The 19,711-nt window shown below is 39.0% G+C and overlaps 4 protein-coding genes and 1 non-coding gene across 10 annotated transcripts in view; 3 read left to right on the top strand and 2 right to left on the bottom strand.

Moving 5' to 3' along the window:
• Nucleotides 1–301: 301 nt before the first annotated feature.
• On the bottom strand, nt 302–5,274 carry pla2g7 (phospholipase A2, group VII (platelet-activating factor acetylhydrolase, plasma)). 4 transcript variants are annotated; one of them, XM_089022267.1, is made up of 12 exons: nt 4,928–5,274; nt 4,374–4,431; nt 4,162–4,290; nt 3,930–4,080; nt 3,033–3,126; nt 2,834–2,902; nt 1,793–1,958; nt 1,522–1,635; nt 1,076–1,167; nt 844–1,014; nt 594–742; nt 302–526 (listed from the first exon to the last, which is right to left on the bottom strand). In XM_089022267.1, exons 3-12 carry the CDS (start codon nt 4,255–4,257, stop codon nt 426–428), a joined length of 1,203 nt encoding a protein of 400 aa, XP_088878393.1. In that variant the 5' UTR covers nt 4,258–4,290; nt 4,374–4,431; nt 4,928–5,274; the 3' UTR covers nt 302–425. The 4 variants fall into 4 exon arrangements, with proteins under 4 accessions (XP_088878393.1, XP_088878390.1, XP_088878392.1 ...); XM_089022264.1 differs by having other exon boundaries at nt 4,353–4,431; XM_089022266.1 differs by having other exon boundaries at nt 4,353–4,413; nt 4,928–4,974.
• Nucleotides 5,275–5,358: 84 nt separating this feature from the next.
• Nucleotides 5,359–19,711, top strand: part of ints9 (integrator complex subunit 9) — a 146,321-nt gene continuing 131,968 nt past the window's right edge. The window contains exons 1-18 of one of the 3 annotated variants that reach the window (XR_016118383.1): nt 5,359–5,474; nt 5,742–5,869; nt 5,953–6,013; nt 6,109–6,171; nt 6,329–6,468; nt 6,715–6,801; nt 6,888–7,008; nt 8,019–8,153; nt 8,227–8,338; nt 8,406–8,586; nt 8,688–8,748; nt 9,856–10,027; nt 10,716–10,840; nt 11,934–12,101; nt 12,425–12,523; nt 13,055–13,192; nt 13,282–13,473; nt 17,136–17,508. Coding sequence is in view for 1 of the 3 variants with exons in the window: in XM_089021503.1 (XP_088877629.1) it covers nt 5,466–5,474; nt 5,742–5,869; nt 5,953–6,013; nt 6,109–6,171; nt 6,329–6,468; nt 6,715–6,801; nt 6,888–7,008; nt 8,019–8,153; nt 8,227–8,338; nt 8,406–8,586; nt 8,688–8,748; nt 9,856–10,027; nt 10,716–10,840; nt 11,934–12,101; nt 12,425–12,523; nt 13,055–13,192; nt 13,282–13,458 (1,977 nt within the window). In the remaining 2 variants the exon portion in view is untranslated. Of the gene's footprint in view, nt 5,475–5,741; nt 5,870–5,952; nt 6,014–6,108; nt 6,172–6,328; nt 6,469–6,714; nt 6,802–6,887; nt 7,009–8,018; nt 8,154–8,226; nt 8,339–8,405; nt 8,587–8,687; nt 8,749–9,855; nt 10,028–10,715; nt 10,841–11,933; nt 12,102–12,424; nt 12,524–13,054; nt 13,193–13,281; nt 13,474–17,135; nt 19,279–19,711 lie in introns of those variants that run through there. The other 2 variants (XR_016118382.1, XM_089021503.1) reach the window with 2 other exon arrangements.
• On the bottom strand, nt 13,506–15,893 carry glrx5 (glutaredoxin 5 homolog (S. cerevisiae)). Its single transcript, XM_089021506.1, has 2 exons — nt 15,489–15,893; nt 13,506–14,216 (listed from the first exon to the last, which is right to left on the bottom strand). The coding sequence occupies exons 1-2, from the start codon at nt 15,784–15,786 to the stop codon at nt 14,044–14,046; spliced, it is 471 nt and encodes a 156-aa protein (XP_088877632.1). The 5' UTR covers nt 15,787–15,893; the 3' UTR covers nt 13,506–14,043.
• prkrip1 (PRKR interacting protein 1) lies at nt 15,925–18,690 on the top strand. The gene has a single exon (XM_089021505.1). The coding sequence runs from the start codon at nt 16,027–16,029 to the stop codon at nt 16,606–16,608; it is 582 nt and encodes a 193-aa protein (XP_088877631.1). The 5' UTR covers nt 15,925–16,026; the 3' UTR covers nt 16,609–18,690.
• On the top strand, nt 17,127–17,400 carry LOC148883522 (small Cajal body-specific RNA 13). Its single transcript, XR_016118557.1, has one exon.

Genomic DNA, 19,711 nt, shown 5'->3' on the forward strand with positions numbered 1-19,711 from the left:
AAACTGAGCTCAACTCGCTCCCATCCGCTTCCTGAAACGTCACTTCCCGGTGTCGCTTCTCATTGTGTCCGACACATTATCCTCGTGCATTGTTCCATTGCGAGCTGGCGTCCTTGTATTGATCAATCACATATAAATCATCAATCATATAAAAAAAGCAAACACTGATTACATTGATCGTAATGATTATAAGGTTCCTGAAATGTCTAAGTGCGCTGGCAGATTTAAAATTGTCACGTTTGTGCTTGATTTTGTCTCAAAGGGGATGATGCTATAAATAAATAAGACTTTAAAGAGGTAATTTAGGTGCAGAAAGAAACAACGTTCAAATGTCTGTTTTAAAACCGCTTAAAATGTTACTTGGCTTTACAGTGCTGGGTCTTCTCATGCATTTGGCATTTGAGGGTTTGCTCTGGATGAGTTGATCACATGGCCGACTGAAGTAAAATGACATTTGTTCCTGGAATTAGGTGTTCGTCATCCCCCTCGATCAAGGAGTCCCATCGATTGAAGTCCTTTTCCAAATCTTTCAAAACAAAACAGACACTAAGGGCATTTTGATTGACAGAGCTAAAGGTTAAGACGCGTTTTACCAAGGTGTCGTTGCAGAAATGCGAGCGATGCTTTGTTGGAGAGGTCGATCCCGATTTCTGGGTGAAGGTCACCTTTAAGCTTCATCAACTTGCCGATAAGGTCTCCTGTCAGAAAGGTGAAGTCTGGGAAAGACTGGTGGACGGTACCTCTGGAAGAACAATGGCGACAAAAACCGTCACAAGAGCTATTTATTACTATTATTATTATGATTTTTGCATCAATGTTATTGTGCGCTAATGCTATCTATACCTGATGGTCATCATTTTCCTTTCTATGTCTGTTGAATCTAACTTTTTGATGCGCTTAACGTTCTCCGCCCATTGGAACTTCTCAGAGTTGACAAAAAAAATAGGCTGAGTCACTTGAGGTAAGGTTTCGTCTTTTAACGGAAACATCCAGGCATCCAACGCGACAGCACACCTGAGAAAAATATCCAAAAATGTTCTCAATGGTCAAGGAAGTAAAATGCAAGTGCACTTACTTGAATTTGACCTCTTTGGCTAGAACTTCTATGGCGGTTGCTCCTCCAAAGGAATGACCCATCACGGCTACTCTGTCAAGATCTATGGAGTTCTTGCATTGAACGGGACATGACATTATAATCAAGAGGTAGGTTGACCAAAAACAGTGATACCTTGGCTTACGAACGTAATTAGTTCCCACAAAGTGTGTTTACGGCGAAAAGTGTGTATTCCAAACATTAATTTCCCAGAGGAAACCATTAAAATGAAAATAATCCGTTCCCAGGTCCCCATAAAACATAATTTTCAACTAAATAAGCCTCAAAACTACACACAATATACCTTATTTTACGCATAATAAATGTGCTATGGTATTGTAATTAAAGAAATAAACTGTACTGTATAATAAAGTCGAATGACACTATGAATCCCTGTGAAAATAGATTGCCTCATTGTTTTGAGTTACCTCCAAAGTTTTCCAGTCAAATTGTGTTTGCAAAACATTTTGCATTGGAACTCCCGCGTTGATTTCCGTTAGTTTGTGAAGCGCTAGGATGCATTCGTCTGCTCTCTGTTTCACCTGGAAAAGACGCAAGAATCGTCTCAAATTTTGCACAAAAATAGACATGCAAAAATAACCATAAAAATGAGCTATTTTTTATTTTATAATGTTGGTGTTTAAAGTGAGATTCCGTTGGGGTAAAGTCATCTCGTCAAAGAATTTAAAGGCTTCCTACTTGCTTATTTCTGAGGGGGAATTCTTGCTCTCCTTGTCGCAGACGTCTGTAGTACATCCACTGCCTCGTCAAAGTGTCTGCGAGTGAAGTTCTGGAGGAATTCTTATTGGCTGTTTCCAACTCGTTTTTTGGCTGTAGGTGATACGTGGCTGAGGCAGACTGGTCCCTGCGGTAAAGAAAAAATTAATATATATATATATATTTTTTACAAACGCTGCTGTAATTCAGTGAGTCACGCTGCGTTTAGTGACTGCTCGGAAAATCCGCTGTTTGATAGAGATTAGACAGAATAAGAAGTTATCATATTTAAAAGTTTCATGCTGTTATATGCTTAGTCAACATGTTTATTTAGGACTTGGGAAACCGAAGCAATTTACAACTTGAAACTCCTTCACAAGAAGAGCTCATTAGCCAGGTTACAAATTTATCAGCTCATAGAAGAGACGATGTTTTAGAGCTTACAGCTGATCGCGTTTAGAACGCCCAGGGGCGTGGTATTCTAATCAAGAAAACTATGTTGTACTAATGTGTCACTTAGATTTGCATATACTCTCAATAAATAGCTTGGCAGGGGGCTGCGGAATTCAGGCGTCTGTCATGAATGACTGCGTCTCCTGCCGGCAGTAAAGACAATCTTTCTGGCTTCGAGTCTTTGTCCACAATGTCCAATTGAACATCTCTGACATTACTAAACTTGAAACTTGGGAAATCCAACCTCAAATGTTTTCCAAATAAATAACAAGAAGATACATTAAACACATCGTCATTTTTGCACCAAAAGTCATTTATTTGAAATTGCATTTTCTGTATAGCTCTATCTCTTGTTTCCATTTATAATTGTATTTTATTTATTGTATTCTATTGATAATTGTATTTTATTTATTATTGTATCTATGCTTGTCTGTGACTGTAAATTGTCCTTGAGAGCTTTGAAAGGCGCTTGAAATAAAATGTATTATTATTATTATTATTATTATTATTATTATTATTATTATTATTATTTCATGGACTTTTCTGTCTGTTGCAGTGTTGATTGTGTACCTGTGTTCCACAGAGGCCACGATGAAACCTTGAGAGGCGAGTTCTGTACATATGGTTGAATACAAAGTCCTGAAAAAAGGAGGGCGGGGGGGTAAACAACACAGATGATTACGTCAAAACAAACAAAAAAAAAATGAATACAGAAAATGGTACAATATGTGCTTAAATGTGTCAATACAAAAAATAAGTCGTTATATACCTGAAGGCCCCTAAACCATGCGAAAAGATAACAACTGGACATTTTTCATTTGAATTAAACGGAGCATCCAAGTAGGCAGGAATCTTAATGGACCCTGAAAAAAAGGGAAATACAGGTAACATCCGACTTACGACCACCTCGACTTACGACCACCATAAAAATAAATCTACGTCTGGCACCGCAACGCGCTCGCAGGCTCTCGCACAGCAATCGACCGCGTGATGGCACATTTTGAATAGATTTCGACTTATGACCATTTTAACTTACGACCGTTTGGTCGGAAGGGAACTTGGTCGTAAGTCGGATGTTACCTATACGTACATAAACTATCCACACTCTTTTCTAAAGATGAAAAGATTTCTTCAGCCGGTATCTGTACTTCTTTGAAGGTGTCGGACGTTTCGCTTCTCATCCAAGAGGCTTCGTCAGCTAACTAAAATTTGCTGGTAGTTTTGGCCCGATATATATCCCTACTGTCCAGAGGGGGCGGTGCCAGACTCTGCTATGATAGGTCACTCATCTCAGGTTGGGGGGGAGCAGAGGACTATTCCCTGCGGCTACACTGATTACTTCTATTGTCCTGCCTGATTATGGGGTCTAAGAGTGGTCTGATTGCCCCATTTTCTCTGGTATCACCTCATCAGCATTAACTAAGCCTATGGTGCCTAACTAGTCTGTTGTAAGAACGATCCAAATTAAACTTCACCCCACCGTGGCGATTTAGTGAAGGGTTTTGCTGTTTTATAAAAATAGCTTCTTTTACTCCCCTTTCAAACCATCTATTTTCTTTCGCTAGGATTTTAACCTCATTGTCATCAAATGAGTGGTTGCGAGCTTTAAGGTGCATATGTACTATAGATTGAGGCCCACTAGTTCTTGTTCACTAATTGTTCTTACCGAAGAGGCAGTTGAATATTCTTTCACTGAAAGTCTTATTGATTTTCATGAAGTCTGCCAGTCCGTTAAAGTACTCTCGGTTTGGAATCCAGTCTGCTAACTCTGCTTTGTCTATCCTGCGGCATGGATAGTAAAGGCGAAAGAAACTGCCCTGTTGAGGATACAAATGCAAAAAAAAAAAAAATGAACAAAAACAATCCCGTTAGCTCTTCTTCCTCATCCCGAGCTTCACCTGCAATGTGTGATCCATCATGAAGTCGGTGCATCCTGCAGGATTTGGGCCTTTGGGTGGAGGGATTTCCAGGTTGTTACACGACATATTTCCCATAGCTGAAAAATTTAACTTTACAGCTCTCCAGATCTGCAGACAAAAAAAACTTTATTCATAGTGGTCAATAATATTACTGACGTCGTTTTTATTACCTTACTATATATCTCACTGACTTCTTTGGGAGAAAACTCAGCCCTGGGTCAACCTCTCTGTCCGATTATGAAATACAACCTGAATTAAAATATAATTTTTTTTTTTAGTCTGTCCACTACGTCGATTAATCAGATATCATTGATGAGCATGACATTCAAAATGATCTCAAACTATTACTTGCTTTGCAAGGGGGCACGTTTCTGATGGATATTTTATTTAATGTAGTTACGCTACAGATGATAGTTTAAACTGTAATAAAGAACTCGGTCACAGATTTTCATTGTTTTAACTGTGTAATTACAGGCATAAAATCCACTTATATTAAGAAAATTTAAAAAAAGCCATTATTTACTTATTATTTGTCACAGAACAATAATCTATACATCATTTGAAATCTATTTAAATGCACTTTAATATGGTATTAGACAATGTGTGATGAATTATTATTGAAATTCAGGAAAAGCAATATTACCCCAATTGACCAGTCAATGTCACACTGTCGTGTATGGTAACATACGATTGTTTTTAAGAGTAAGGTGAGACAACAACCTTAAAAATAAGAATGATGTCTTACCTGCGGAGGTAAATATTGCCCGAGGACTACAGAATAAAGTTTTGGCAATCCATGTCGCAACATTCAAATGACTTAACCAGATCGAAATGTGAACTATTCGGGAGTTGTTTTTGACAACGTCGAGTGTTTACCAAGCAACACTTCCCGTCAGCTACGACTCAGTTCAAATTCCTTCCTCGAACTCATATTTAATGCTATAAAAATAGCGTGAGTTTTATTTATTTATTATAAACGTTTCTCCTTATATCTTTTCACGCATTTGACATGCTAAATGGAATTTTAAAATTCAGTAAGACAAACTCAGGAAAATAACCTCAGACGTCAAAGTCAGTGAACAATACATAACTACGAAACCCGGAAGCGTATTTTATCTTTTAACCGCACTTTTCCGGTAAACGCTAGGCGGCGCTGTGCGTCTTTTGGCCGTTGTATACCATCTACCCTTCCAGCGAAGAAGACACTGGTTCAAAGCTATAGAAGTAGCGATGCAATAATCACTTTTTCATCTTATATTTGTGGTGTACTTATTCATGCAAAAATGAAATTGGTAAGTAATAAGCAATATAAAGTATTATTGGTCTTTTTTTCCCGAAAGTGGAACAATCTAAAGGCATCGAGATGTCGTAGCCGGTGTTTTAAGCTTAGCAATTTGCAGACTCTCATGTCCTTCACTAGTCAAATAGTGTAGTTAACTCATATAATAATAATAATAATAACGCATTTAGAGATCTGATTATGTTTATATTTCATGCCTTTGCATATACCTTAATGTATATTGTCGATTATTGTTTTCTCACTGATTGATCTCGATCAGTACTGTCTGTCTGGGCACCCCACACTACCTTGCAATGTTCTCAAATTTAAATCGACCACCATCATGCTGGATTGTGGATTGGACACTACGTCTGTCCTCAATTTTTTGCCTCTTCCCCTCGTGCACAGGTGAGTAATGGTGTTAGGCTATCGTGTATTTGTTCACGAAATTTAAATGACAGAATGCAGTGACAATCTCTTGCTTTTTACAGTCAAAGACTCTCAAAGCTACCAGGTTGGAACGCCAAAGACGGAACTTTAAACTTGGAAAAGGTAAGAGAGATGTATGTTTTTGTTTTTTTGTTGCCTTTGTCTTGTTAGGCTAATCGTTGACTGTAAAATGACGCGTGACACGCTGATATTTTCAGGAGCTTAAAGAATGCGCAGGCAGAGTGTTTGTGGACTCACAGCCAGAGTTTTGTCTCCCCGAGGTAATTCCATTAAGGAATTGCATGCAAACGTCAGCCTAATGCAAGTTCTCAATGCTGCAAAGGATTGAAACAATATTTTCTATGATACTAAAGTCTTGCTGCAAATTCTATGCTAATCGCTATCTAAATTAGCTATATTTGTATGCCCCAAAAATAGAGAGAACTGCTGGATTTGTCAACAATCGATGTCATCCTGATCTCCAATTACCACTGCATGATGGCCCTGCCTTATATCACAGAAAACACAGGCTTCACTGGCACTGTGTACGCCACAGAGCCCACCCTGCAGATTGGAAGGTAAACAGTGTGTTGTACCTTTCAGGAATTGTGACATTTCAATGTGTTTTATTTCATCTTTCCTGAAGTTTAAATATTCTTTGCAATGATTTGGATATTTTTTGTCTTTTCTGACCATTTTTTTTATCATATAAAACATTTAAGTGGGTAAACACAACACTGTACACTGTTATGGAAAACTGGCCTATGATGTAAATTAATTCTGTAAATATCATTTTTTAAAAGTAATCATGTTTGTTTATGCAGACTGCTTATGGAAGAGCTGGTGCAGTTCATGGAGAGAGTTCCCAAAGCTCAGTCAGCCACCAACTGGAAGAAGAAGGAAATACTAAGGTATCATTCATCATTATTCCTTACAAATTCAACAAAATCACGCTCAGAAAAATTGACCTATCTATTTTTTTTAAAAAATCTATTAGGTTACTTCCTGGACCACTCAAGGACGCTACCGATGTCTGGACGTGGAAACGAAGTTACGGTATGCAGGAGGTCAATTCTGCCCTTAGCAAAGTGCAGCTAGTGGGTTATTCGCAAAAAGTGGTAAGAAGCTCACACACACACACACGTTCCAATACTACACAAAAGTCACAGGAATTCAATGTACAGTGATACCTCGGCTTACGAACGTTTTAGCTAACGAACAGTTCGCCTTACAAACGTTAAATTCACGAAAATATAATCTTGGCATACAAACTACTTTTCGGGAAACACACGGAGCGCCACGATGAGTGATATGTCGTTCGCGAACGAGCCGGTTCTTGGAGCTCCTGAAATGGCAGCCGTTTTTTTTTCCCACTATTCCCCACCCCCAGTCTTCGGTTAAAGCCGCACGTGATTGGTCAAGATCCTTGATAGAGAAGGGAGGGGACACATGCAGCAGTGACCAGGGGGAGGGGTTACAGAAACACACACACACACACACACAAAGGGAGACGACAGAGCTTGAAACAAAAAACAAAAGTGAAAAAAAACACAAGTGAAATGGTGAGAAAATGTGTAGAAAACAGTGAAATTTGCACTCGTTTCAACTTTATTGATAGTTCAAAGGCAGAGTGTAGACGGCAAGGTTAAAATATCCCATCAATCAGACTCCACAAGTAACCCGCACAAGCCATCTGTACAATTTGAAGAGAACATACAAGAAAGGGAACCAGCTATTAATAAAGTTTCTAGTGTGTCTGCCTGCATCTGTTGCAATATCACAACTTCTAAGATGTACAATCCTTGAGACACTTTATGCAAAAAGCTATCGATGCCATCAATAACCATCACAAAGGTAAATAAAACAACATTATTATACTGTACAGTTTATTTCTTTAATTACAATACCATAGCACATTTATTATACATAAAATAAGGTATATTGTGTGTAGTTTTAAGGCTTATTTATTTGAAAATGATGTTTTATGGCGACCTGGGAACGGATTATTCTCATTTCAATGGTTTCCTATGGGACATTAATGTTTGGAATACACACTTTTGGCCTTACACACACTTTCTGGGAACCAATTAAGTTCGTATCACTGTACTTATTGATTGTTTTGCCGCAGGAATTATTTGGAGCTGTCCAGATCTCCCCGTTAAGCTCCGGCTACTCATTGGGTAGCTCCAACTGGATCATCCAGTCTCATCACGAGAAAGTTTCCTACGTTTCCGGCTCATCCCTCCTTACCACACATCCACAAGTAAGCTCGGAATGTCCCGTTCCACTCTGGTTAAAAGTTAAGCAGTTTTTCTTCTGTTTTTTTTTCCCCCTAGCCGATGGACCAAAGCTCGTTGAAGAACAGTGACGTTTTAATTCTGACAGGTCTCACCCAAATGCCCACTGCCAACCCAGACGGCATGCTGGGAGAATTCTGCAGCAATTTAGGTTGGTTAAAAATATACAGACATGAAAAATGCATCTGGTGATGATTTTCATTTTTTGTGCCTTGTAGCCATGACGATTCGTGCCGGAGGCAATGTTCTCGTGCCGTGTTATTCTTCCGGGGTGATTTATGACCTACTGGAGTGTCTGTACCAGTTCATCGACAGTGCCAATTTGGGTTCTACCCCCTTTTATTTCATCTCCCCCGTCGCCAATAGCTCCCTGGAGTTCTCGCAAATCTTTGCTGAGTGGTGAGGACATTTTTTTTGTCTCTTGATTTTAACAGGGGAAAAATATTTGTTTAAGTAACATTATTGTATGTCACACAAGCTCATATTAAATCTCATTTTAGGCTCTGTCACAACAAGCAGTCAAAGGTGTATCTTCCGGAGCCTCCATTCCCCCATGCTGAGGTACATTCTCGACAATAATAACGTGGAAAAATTGCAATTTTGTAGATTGTGACAACAGATCGAACTCTATCATGTTTTTACCAACCAGACTTATATAAAATTACTGTACATTAGAATAAACAACATGTGTCGTGCATCATCCTCAAATCTCAAAATACAGTGATACCTTGGCTTACTTTAGCTAAAATACCCTTTGCCTGACGAACGTTAAATTCGCAAGAATATAATCTTGGCATACGAACTATTTTGGGGAAACACACGGAGCGCCACAATGAGTGATGTGTCGTTAACGAATGAGCCGGTTCTTGGAGATCCTAACAAGGAGCTGGAAATGGCAGCCGACTTTTTCTGTCCCCCCAGTCTTCAGTTAAAGCCGAACGGGATTGGTCAAGATCCGTGGTAGAGGGATCCGGGGACACACGCAGCAGTGGGGGGCCGTCACAGAAACACAGAGCTGCACATGAACAGGAAAGGCAGAGGACAGAGCTTGAAACAAAAAATTAAAAAAACAAAAGTGAAAAGGTGAAGATATGGATAGAAAACATAGTGAAATTTGGACTCGTTTCAACTTTATTGATAGTTCAAAGGCAGAGTGTAGACTGCAAGGTTAAAATATCCCATCAATCAGGCTCCACAAATAACCTGCACAAGCCATCTGGACAATTTGAAGAGAAAAGACAAGCAAGGGAACCAGCTATTAATGAAGTTTCTAGTGTGCCTGCCTGCATCTGTTGCAATATCACAACTTCTAAGATATTCTAGATATCAGGCCATCAACGACCATCACAAAGGTAAATAAAACGATTTTATTATACTGTACTGTTTATTTCTTTAATTACAATACCATAGCACGTTCATTATACATAAAATAACGTATATTGTGTGTAGTTTTAAGGCTTATTTATTTGAAAATGTTGTTTTATGGGGACATGGGAACCGATTATTCTCATTTTAATGGTTTCCTGTGGGAAATTAATGTTTGAAATACACACTTTTCACCTTAAACACACTTTCTGGGAACAAATTGAGTTCGTAAACCAAGGTATCACTGTATTCAGATAAAAAGGCATCATTTAAAAATTATGATCTTGTGCGCTGTTGTTTCAGTTGATCCAAAGCAACAAACTCAAGCACTATCCCAGCATTCACGGCGACTTCAGCAGTGACTTCCGTCAACCGTGCGTGGTGTTCACCGGCCATCCCTCCCTGCGCTTCGGGGACGTGGTCCACTTCATGGAGCTGTGGGGAAAATCCAGCCTGAATACCATCATCTTCACCGGTGATGATAAACACGTCGAAACTTGTAAACACTGTACATGTCATAAAACCAGTGCATGTCACTTCTAGGCCTTCAGTAGTGCTATGTCAGCTGTGAGTGTTGTGTGATAGTACTCCACGTCCACAAGGCGTGTTGTTGACCAAGAAATCACTTGTGACTTGAAAAAAATACTGTCATTAAATTGTTCAAATTTTTACTATGAACATGTGGACTCATGATAACCTCATAATATATCAATATTATTTGCTATTTTTGCTAGCTTCGGAGCTGTAGAACCTTTCTGAAAGGAAGCTGAAAGACAATTTGGAATTATTTCATAAGAATTAATGGACAAAATATAATTCATATTAGTCTGTGATTCAGATATTTTTTTAGGCCGGCAGAGAAGGCCTTGCAAGCCCTGATTTTTAGGCCATCAGAGAAGGCCTTGCAAACCCTGAAGGCCCACCACTGCATTTTCTGTGTAGCTTTATCTTTTGTTTCTATTTATGATTGTATTTTATTGATTATAGAATCTGTTCTTGTCTGTGACTGCAAAGTGTCCATGAGAGCTTTGAAAGGTGCTTGAAAATAAATGTATTATTATTATTATTATTATTATTATTATTAAAAGTAAGCCGTCTCGATTTGATCGGAAAAAAAAGTGGCTTTACCTGATGACAAGGTTGTCGTTAATTTTCGCCGACAGAGCCTGACTTCTCCTACTTGGATGCTTTGGCTCCCTACCAGCCGCTAGCCATGAAGTGTGTTTACTGCCCCATTGACACGCGTCTTAACTTCCATCAAGTTTCAAAGCTGCTCAAGGAAGTCCAGGTAAGACAAATAGTTTGACAAATCCATGTAACATCTGACCGGCGCGATTTACGACCACCCGTACTTACGACCACAACCGCCAGACCCTTTTTTTAAAAATTCTACGCCTGGTACCGCAACGCGCTACTACAATTTTGGCCAGCCAGCATGTAAGACACTCGCACAGCAATTTACTGTGTGACTACACTCAATACAGTAGTTGTACAGGATAAGTTTTGCAATAATAACAATCCTAATAATCATAATAAAAAAGCCTTTAATATTCCCCCAATGGGGGAATTTGCAATAATAATAATAATAATAATAATAATAATAATAATAATATAATAACACATTTCATTTATAAGCCCCTTTCAAAACTCTCAAGGTCACTTGACAGTCACAGGACAAGTTTTGCAATAATAATAATAATAATAATAATAATAATAATAATAATAATAATCAGAATTAAAAAGCCTTTAATATTCCCACAATGAGGAAATTTGCAATAATAACAATACTACTACTACTACTAATAATAATAATAATAATAATAATACATTTCATTTCTAAGTGCCTTTCAAAACTCTCAAGGACACCTTACAATCATGGGATGTGTTTTTTTAACCCACGATATAAAATCTAAATATAAAATATAAATCGATAATATGAAATATAAAATGATAAAAATGACACTAAAAGCTGAGTATAAAATTTATAAATGAACTGGACAGTAAACAGTTTTGTATACATTACAGGTACAGTCATACAGTAATAAAAATCAATAATCCGAAATATAAAATGATAAAAATGACCCAAAAGGTTATATATATTTTTTTATTATAACATTTATAAATGAACTAAACAGTTTGGTATTTAATAATATTCAATAGATAGCATAGCTTAAAAACAAGATTGACATCGTATCCTATCCTGCCGTGTAAACTTCATGTCGGCCATTTTGAATGGATTTCGACTTACGACCGTTTGACTTATGACCGTTTTGTCGGAACGGAACCCGGTCGTAAGTCGGATGTTACCTGTATTATTATTAAAATTCACATGAACAAAAATCCTTGATTCTGTGACGTGACCTCCAAAACTTTCCCTGCAGCCTGTGCATGTGGTGTGTCCCGAGCAGTACACGCAGCCCCCGTTGACTCAGTCCCATCGCTCCGATCTGATGCTGGAACTGCAACCCCCTCCCATGGCTTACAGGCGCTGCTCCGTGCTCAGTTTGCCTTTCAGGCGACGTTACGAGCGCGTCTATATTCTACCCGAGGTGAGATACGCCGACCAGAGGGCGACTCATCCGACCACGCCATCTTTTGGAAAATGCAAAATGGCCGTATGTGTTGCTTTTAGTGACGCTAGGAAATGTCAACACTTTCTAACAGGTACACTGTATTTAAAAACAAGTGTCATTTTAACTCATTCACTACAATTCATGAGTTTATTCTAGTTTTGTTTTTCTTGCTTGGGTGCTGATAAAGTGCTGGTCAGACCTCTGGCAATGTTTTTTCCCGTCCACAAGGGGGCAGCATTTGACCTTTGTCTGGCAGTGAATGAGTTAAAAATTGACATGGGCTACTTTTTTGGTCCTAGCTTGCCAACTCCCTGGTGCCCTCTGAGATCAAACCTGGCATCTCCGTGGCAACCGTTTCGGCCATGTTGCATTCCAAAGACAACAAGCACACGCTGTTGGTGAGTCCACTGCTAAGTTTTCTAATATAACGACGTTATCACTGATCGTTGGAATCAATTATTTAATAATAATAATAATAATACATTTCATTTATAAGTGCCTTTCAAAACTCTCAAGGACACTTTACAGTATGGTGTCAAAGGCAAGGCCCGGGGGCCAAATCTGGCCCGCCACATCATTTTATTCGGCCCGCGAAAGCATATCAAATTTGTGAAATTCCATGTTCATCTATCGAGTTAGCAAGCTAGCTGGCGATCCAGCTAGCTAGCTCTCTTTTTTTTATTCAGCTCGCTGGCTAATCCAGTACATCACAGGTGTCAAAGTGTGTGGCCCGCCAAACAATTTTTTTCGGCCCGTGAAAGTATGTGGAGGGGATTAAACATTGTAATGGCATCCCCAAATTGAAAACCGTAACGACCCACCGCAAAAAAATTACTTTGACACCCTTGATTTACAGTCACGGGATAAGTTTTTCCTCCCAAAACCTTTTGGAAGTCCAGTAAAGATATTTTCCCATTTTGTATCCCCAGTCAGTTCCAAAACCGCCTCCTGCGCCTCCGACCAAGAAGAGGAAGCGAGTGATGGAGGAACCCCCAGTGGGTCAGGCGCCCAAACCCCTGCTGAGCGGAGCCGTACCCCTGGAAGCCTTTCTCGCACTTCTACAAAAGGTTGGCATCTTGGACTTCTTGGGAGAAACATAATAATAATAAATTTTATTTCTAAGCGCCATTGAATGTTGTACGCATCTGCTTCGCAGCATGGCATCACAGAGGTCAAAGTGGAAGAAACGGCAGAAGGACACATCCTTCACCTGCAGGCGGACGACACGCTGATTCAGCTGGAAGAGGACGGCACGCATATCGTTTGCGATAACAACGAACCTTTGCGTACGACGCTTCGAGATTTGGTTCTGCGATTCCTGCAGAAAATTTGACCCGTTAAGACTCCGGTAGGTGACACTGTAAAAAATGCTTCAAAATGAAGATACAATTTTGTCATTTGATATTTTAATTGTGACTTTGTGGATGATTTTAATACATTTCATCGTGATATAAATGTACAATATATTACAATGTATCGTTGTTGTAGTAATGCAAGGGGTGGGCAACAAATAAGCTGGAGTGATTGACTGTCATGAAAATCCGGGCTTTTAGACTTAAAATGGGAAAAACAGGAAGTGAATAGTTTTTTTTTGTTTCATTTCAATACCCTTTTACTCAAAAACAGGGCGGGAGGCGTTGCGCATAGCCCACAAATACATTTTACATGATATATTTTATTCATAATACCCATTTCATTCAGTAACAATACAAGACAAAATTGTCCCTTCTTTCTACAATGTTGTCTAATGCAATGTTTTTTTTTTTAGCAATCGCGAAACATCAAAATTAATCCCAAATCCGCTCATAGTGACAACCCTAAGCCGCATCGATTATCAGTCAGAAGAGTCAATTTTGTCTCGAGTGTGCAAGATTCAACCGAGTACATTTAAAGCATGTTTTAAGTTCATCTTCTTCCTCTACTTGGAGTCTTTCTCAGCATTCAGTAGCGCAGATTGGACACCTAGCTTCTTGAGCTCCTCTATCAGATCGCCATTCTGGTGCATTTGAAGGAGGATATCGCAACCTCCTACAAACTCTCCGTTGAAGTAGACTTGAGGGATTGTCGGCCAGTTGGAGAACGCTTTGACTCCTGTTCGGAGCAAAAGACACCGCTTTCAGACTATCACTTTCAATAGGTGTCAAATAACTTGTCGAAAAATGCATTTACATGACTACTTTTTGAATGTCATAAAGTAGAGTGATACCTCGGTTTACGAACCCCTTGGCTTACGAACTTTTCGGTTTACGAACGTTAAATTTATGAAAATGTTACCTTGGCATACAAACTATTTTTTGGGATACACACGAAGCTGCCACAATGAGTGATGTGTCGTTCGCAAACGAGCCCGTTCTCCTAACCAGAAAATGGCAGCCGGCTTGTTTTGGTCCTCTATTCCCCACCCGTCGGTTAAAGCCACGTGATTGGTCAAGATCGCAGCAGTGAGGGGAGGTGGTTTAAACATTAAAGAGACAGGCAGACGACAGAGTGACAAAATGGATAGAAAACAGTGAAATTTGAACTTGTTTCAACTCTTAGTTCAAAGGCAGAGTGTAGACTGCAAGGTTAAAATTCCCATCAATCAGGCTCCACAAATAACCCGCACTAGCCATCAGTTCAATTTGAAATGAGAAGACAAGCAAGGGAACCAGCTATTAATGATGTTTAGTCATTAGAATCCAAGAGAAGTACAACCCAGAGCTCTTTGAGACACTTTATGCAAAAAGCTATCCATTCCATCAAGCCATCAACGACCATCACAAAGTTAAATAAAACAACTTTATTATACAGTAAAGTTTATTTCGTTAATTATAATACCATAGCACATGTATCATACATAAAATAAGGTATATTTTGTGTAGTTTTAATGCTTAGAAAATTAGAAAGTACAAAATTATGCTTTACGGGAACGGATTATTCTCGTTTTAATGGTTTCCTATGGGAAATTATTTTTTGGGATACACAATTTTCGCCTTACACACTCTGTCTGGGAAGCAATTAAGTTCGTAAAGCAAGGTATCACTGTAGTTTAGTGAGTACTCATACTTTTACCAGGTTCAATACCAAATTGTCGTACCCGAATTTTAAGCTCTGGAACACGCTACATGATTTTGCAAGGCTGATTCGGACCGCCACACCCTTACGACACTTCTGCAAAATGCTGATAAAAGTCACCCTGCAAGGGGAATTATCCAAGACGTTGATGACGCCACAATGGAGTCGAGACGTCCACATTGCCCATATTGGACAGGACAATTTGACAGCGTTATAAAATACCAATAGGTCATTTAACTCAGGACAACAAAAATGATCACATTAACTTCACTTGATCACTTGTTGCTGCTGTGACGCAAACGTACTGACCTTCTCGAAGTTGCTCGTCCGCCAACACGTTGTACGTAGCGTACTCGTCCACTCCGTGCATGCGTAAAATCTGGACCACGGCGTTACTAAAACCACATAAAGGCTGCTCCGGTGTCCCCTTCATAAAAACCACCACTTTATCTTTCTTCACCATCTTGCCAAGGTCTTTCTGGAGGTCCGACGCCGCGCAAAAGAGACGCGTCGAGGCCGTCCATACGCGTCCTTCAGCTTGTCCGGAAAAAGATGATGGCACTCCAAATCGTAGACACCGAGAAGTGTATCTTATTAAACTATTCATGATGTTTATTCTTATTTAATAAACCGCGAGTAGATAGTCATACGCGTGTATCTTCGACACGAGAATACAATCACTCTAAAAAAAACACACACCAAAACCCGGAACTGAAAGGCGGGACTAAAATGCTCATTGGTTAGGGAATACGTCAACCGTGATCGTCACAAGCATATTATGAAAAACATGACTTCCGGTTCACTGACGCAAAACGGAAGTAATTGATTGCTTCGCTGGTCAAGCAAGATGGCCGCGCAGGAGCAGAAAAACAACAAATCGGCGAAAGCAGGTGGAAAGGGCAGCCAGCCACTGGTTATTGCAAAAACCGCTGCTGAAGAACAACGATTAAAATTGGAGCGGTTGATGCGGAACCCCGATAAACCCGCTGCCATCCCCGATCGACAGAAAGAATGGAACCCCCGGGCGCCGCCGGAGTTCGTGCGTGATGTAATGGGCTCCAGTGCCGGGGCTGGCAGCGGCGAGTTCCACGTTTATCGTCACCTGCGACGCCGAGAGTACCAGAGACAAGATTTTCTGGATAAAATGTCTGTGAAGCAAACGAAGGAGCAGGCCTACTTAAACAAAGTGGAACAAAACCAACGGGATGCCGAAGAGAGGACTGCAAAACGAAGGAAGAAGCGTGAAAAACTAAAGCAGAAAAAGCTCACGGCGAAGAAAGCCAAATCAAACCAACAAAACGGAGATGGGGAAAAAAGCGACGATAGCAGTGAAAACGAAAAGGAGGAAGATGACGACAAAGAAGCTGATGATGAAAAGGAGGCTGACGATGATGCTGAGGTCCCGAGTTTTGTCATGGGGAAGAAGTAGTCCATTTTGCAAGAGCCCGCCCGAACACTTTTCAAAACACATTTTTTTTTGACCAACCGAACAAAAAAAAAAATATTTTGCTATACATACCATTTCACTTGTGTCAAGACATCTGTGATTTGGACTCTGAAATATTCCCTCATTTTGTAAATGATTGTAGTAAACACAATTTTTGATAATTGAAAGGTGTCAAGTAGGTTTATTCAAATTTCCAATGCAAAGCTGTGCCGATTTGATGTCCTAAAACACTAAAAGTGATAACATTTATAAATGAACTAAACAGTTTGGTACATAATAGAATAGAAAACGTTGCTTAAAAACTACTATCCTGTCGTGTAAACGTCAAGTCAACCATTTGAGATAGATTTTGATTTACGACCGTTTGACTTACGACCGTTTTGTCGGAACGGAACCAGGTCGTAACTTGGATGCTACCTGTATAATTTTGACATAGTCCATTTTTCATCCTTTCTTGCTTTTATTCATTTTGGAATTTCATACCAAGCCCTTTTGTGACGTTTCTGCAGCCGCGCGACGTTGCCCCAAGTGCATATCAGTTGCTTGTGGACACGACAAGGTTGCAAAAAGCAATTCCAAGAGTGAAAAAGGCGTGACTTCCAGAGGCTCGGAAGGGTCGCGTGCGATGCTCTTTGGACAAAGCTCCTGCTTGCCACGGCGGTGATTGACTTATATGTAGACATCACCTTTCTTGTAGCAGGGAGAGAAAAACAGCCAGTTGTTGTCTGAATCGGGGGAAGCCATTCCTGTTGGACGCTGTTGGCTGTCACAAATGCTAGCAAAAGTATTATTATTATTATTATTATTATTATTATTATTATATTGTTATATTTTATTGTTATGTTGTTGTTATTAGTGTTATGTTTATTATTAATAGTAGTAGTACAGTAAAGTCTCGTTATATCGATAGTCCCGGTTATATCGATACTATTTCTATGCACGCACGGAGAAAATTACATGCAAACAGGGTTGGATATATCGATAGTCCCGGTTATATCGATATTTTTTCGGACTCCCTTGAATATCGATATAATGAGACTTTACTGTATTTTATTTGTATATTTTATTAATATATTTTATTGTTATATGTTATTATTTTTCTCATTAATAGTAGTAGTAGTATTTGTACTATTGGTACTATTATTGGTATTTTATTTGGATATTTTATTATTATTATTATTGTTATTATTACTATTATTTTATTATTATTATTACTATTGTATTTCATTGTTATGTTGTTGTTATTAGTGTTATTTTTATTATTAATAGGAGTAGTATTTGTATTACTGCTATTATTATTTTTATATTTTATTAATATATTTTATTGTTATATGTTATTAATATTATTATTTTTCTTATTAATAGGAGTAGTATTTGTACTATTCATACTATTATTGGTATTATTTGTATATTTTATTATTACTATTATGATTATTATTATTACTAAAAGCTTGTCGCATCTGCGCGGTTTTAAAGTTGGGCCTTCCAACTGTTGTCACTCAAATTGTCCACTCCCAGAGAAATCAGTTTTATTGTCATTTAGCAAAAAGTCATAGCTGTGGGCATATCTACAAATTGTATCCACGATTTTTGAAGTTGTAAATATGTGTAAATCAACTCTTAATTACTCCTTCAAAAGTGACCGCTTGTCATCGCCATTTGATCGATTCTATTTGTCCATTCAAATTCCAGCATCGCACTTGTCGTTTTCACTTTCGCCACACGAGGGCGGTGCAACCCAAAAAAAGCGCCCTCACCCCAGTCACTCAGCGTCTGACAATCTCTTTTTAACCTGTTTGTTTAATTATAAACCTGCCCTGCCATGATGAGATTAATCTCATCATATTTAATGAGCACTTTGATCTTTAATGCCGTTTTTTCTTTCTGTTTAAGATGCCGCATGTTCAATTATGAAGATCATTTTTAGCCTACTTATTATTGCAAAGGTAATTGGCCCAGAATGTTTCACTCCGTTCGTAAATAGTTACAAACGTATCTAACGATGGCGCTAAACTACAGGGGCGTTTATTTAATGCCAAAATCAAAATAATCTCCAACCTGAATCGTACTTTTAATCATAAAAGCACATTTCAAAAGTGGACAAAAAGAATGCGGAGCAAAATAGTTACATATATTTGTTACATAAATGTTCAAAATCCATGTTGACTGTTTAAAAGAGCGGGGGGGCGGGGTAAAAAAACAGATTGCCATTGTTTGCTTGGAACTCAGCCCACGGGTCAAAAGCTAGCCCCTGAGAGATCAATAGACTTTGAGCGCCACCCACCCGCAGAGCAAAGAGAGATATATCAACCCGAACTTCTCGTTTGAAATCGTCGTCGTCACTCTTGTCTTTTTTTGTATGTAACGGTTATAACATTTAAAGGACAACCGACACCATTTTTTTCTTTCCTAACTGACATCAGAAAAACGTTTTATAGCATCGAAAATACCCAAAACACGCAGGCTGATATTTTTAGTCAAACGAAGAACACCAATAAAAATGAGTTAAAATGTCCAAAAACTACTTCAAAATGAAACCGGAAATGGCCAGTTTAAGAAGGTCCCGCCCCCTCGATTGATCATTGGCCAATCACAGAGATGGGTGTCGCCATTGCGAAATCAACCCGTTTGAATAAAATTCATCTTGTTGAACTTTTGTTTTTTTGATTGTTACAATGACAGAATACATACTTTGGCCTGTTAGCATTTTTAGCTCATATTCCACTTGCAACCTCCATTTTTCTGCGAAGATGTGGGTAGAACGTGAAATTGTCCTCGAGTGAGTGATGCAAGTGATCTTTTCAGAATGACCCCCAAGCCGAGCTCAAGCCCCTCAAGGACTCAAGAGGCTACATGAGTGTTTTCAATATGTTCGCTTTGAAATCCGCCTTTTGTTGTTTCTTTTTTTCTGCGGCGCATACATTAGAAGCTGTTTTGATGATGGGACGTTGATAAAAACGTAGAACGGATGCCCCGGAGACGCAATTATTTCATGGCTTTCCCTAAACAATATACATTTCCTACTTAGCGTACGTGTCACGTAATGGAGCCTGGCTAATCGGTCCATTTAGGCCTTTATTTTCTG

This window comes from Hippocampus bargibanti, linkage group LG19, assembly GCF_051943395.1.
Source record: "Hippocampus bargibanti isolate YZ-2025 linkage group LG19, ASM5194339v1, whole genome shotgun sequence".
Classification (NCBI taxonomy): Eukaryota; Metazoa; Chordata; class Actinopteri; order Syngnathiformes; family Syngnathidae; genus Hippocampus; species Hippocampus bargibanti.

Bases quoted from the DNA above. Each gene is read 5' to 3' on its own strand.
- pla2g7 (XM_089022263.1), bottom strand. From the start codon at position 4,990: ATGTTGCGACATGGATTGCCAAAACTTTATTCTGTAGTCCTCGGGCAA. The intron at 1,959-2,833 runs GTACACAATCAA...TCTTTACCGCAG, and splicing joins GTGGCCTCTGTGGAACACAG to GGACCAGTCTGCCTCAGCCA. The intron at 743-843 runs GTATAGATAGCA...TTGTTCTTCCAG, and splicing joins AGGAAAATGATGACCATCAG to AGGTACCGTCCACCAGTCTT.
- glrx5 (XM_089021506.1), bottom strand. From the start codon at position 15,786: ATGAATAGTTTAATAAGATACACTTCTCGGTGTCTACGATTTGGAGTG. The intron at 14,217-15,488 runs GTCAGTACGTTT...TGCTCCGAACAG, and splicing joins GGACGAGCAACTTCGAGAAG to GAGTCAAAGCGTTCTCCAAC.
- prkrip1 (XM_089021505.1), top strand. From the start codon at position 16,027: ATGGCCGCGCAGGAGCAGAAAAACAACAAATCGGCGAAAGCAGGTGGA.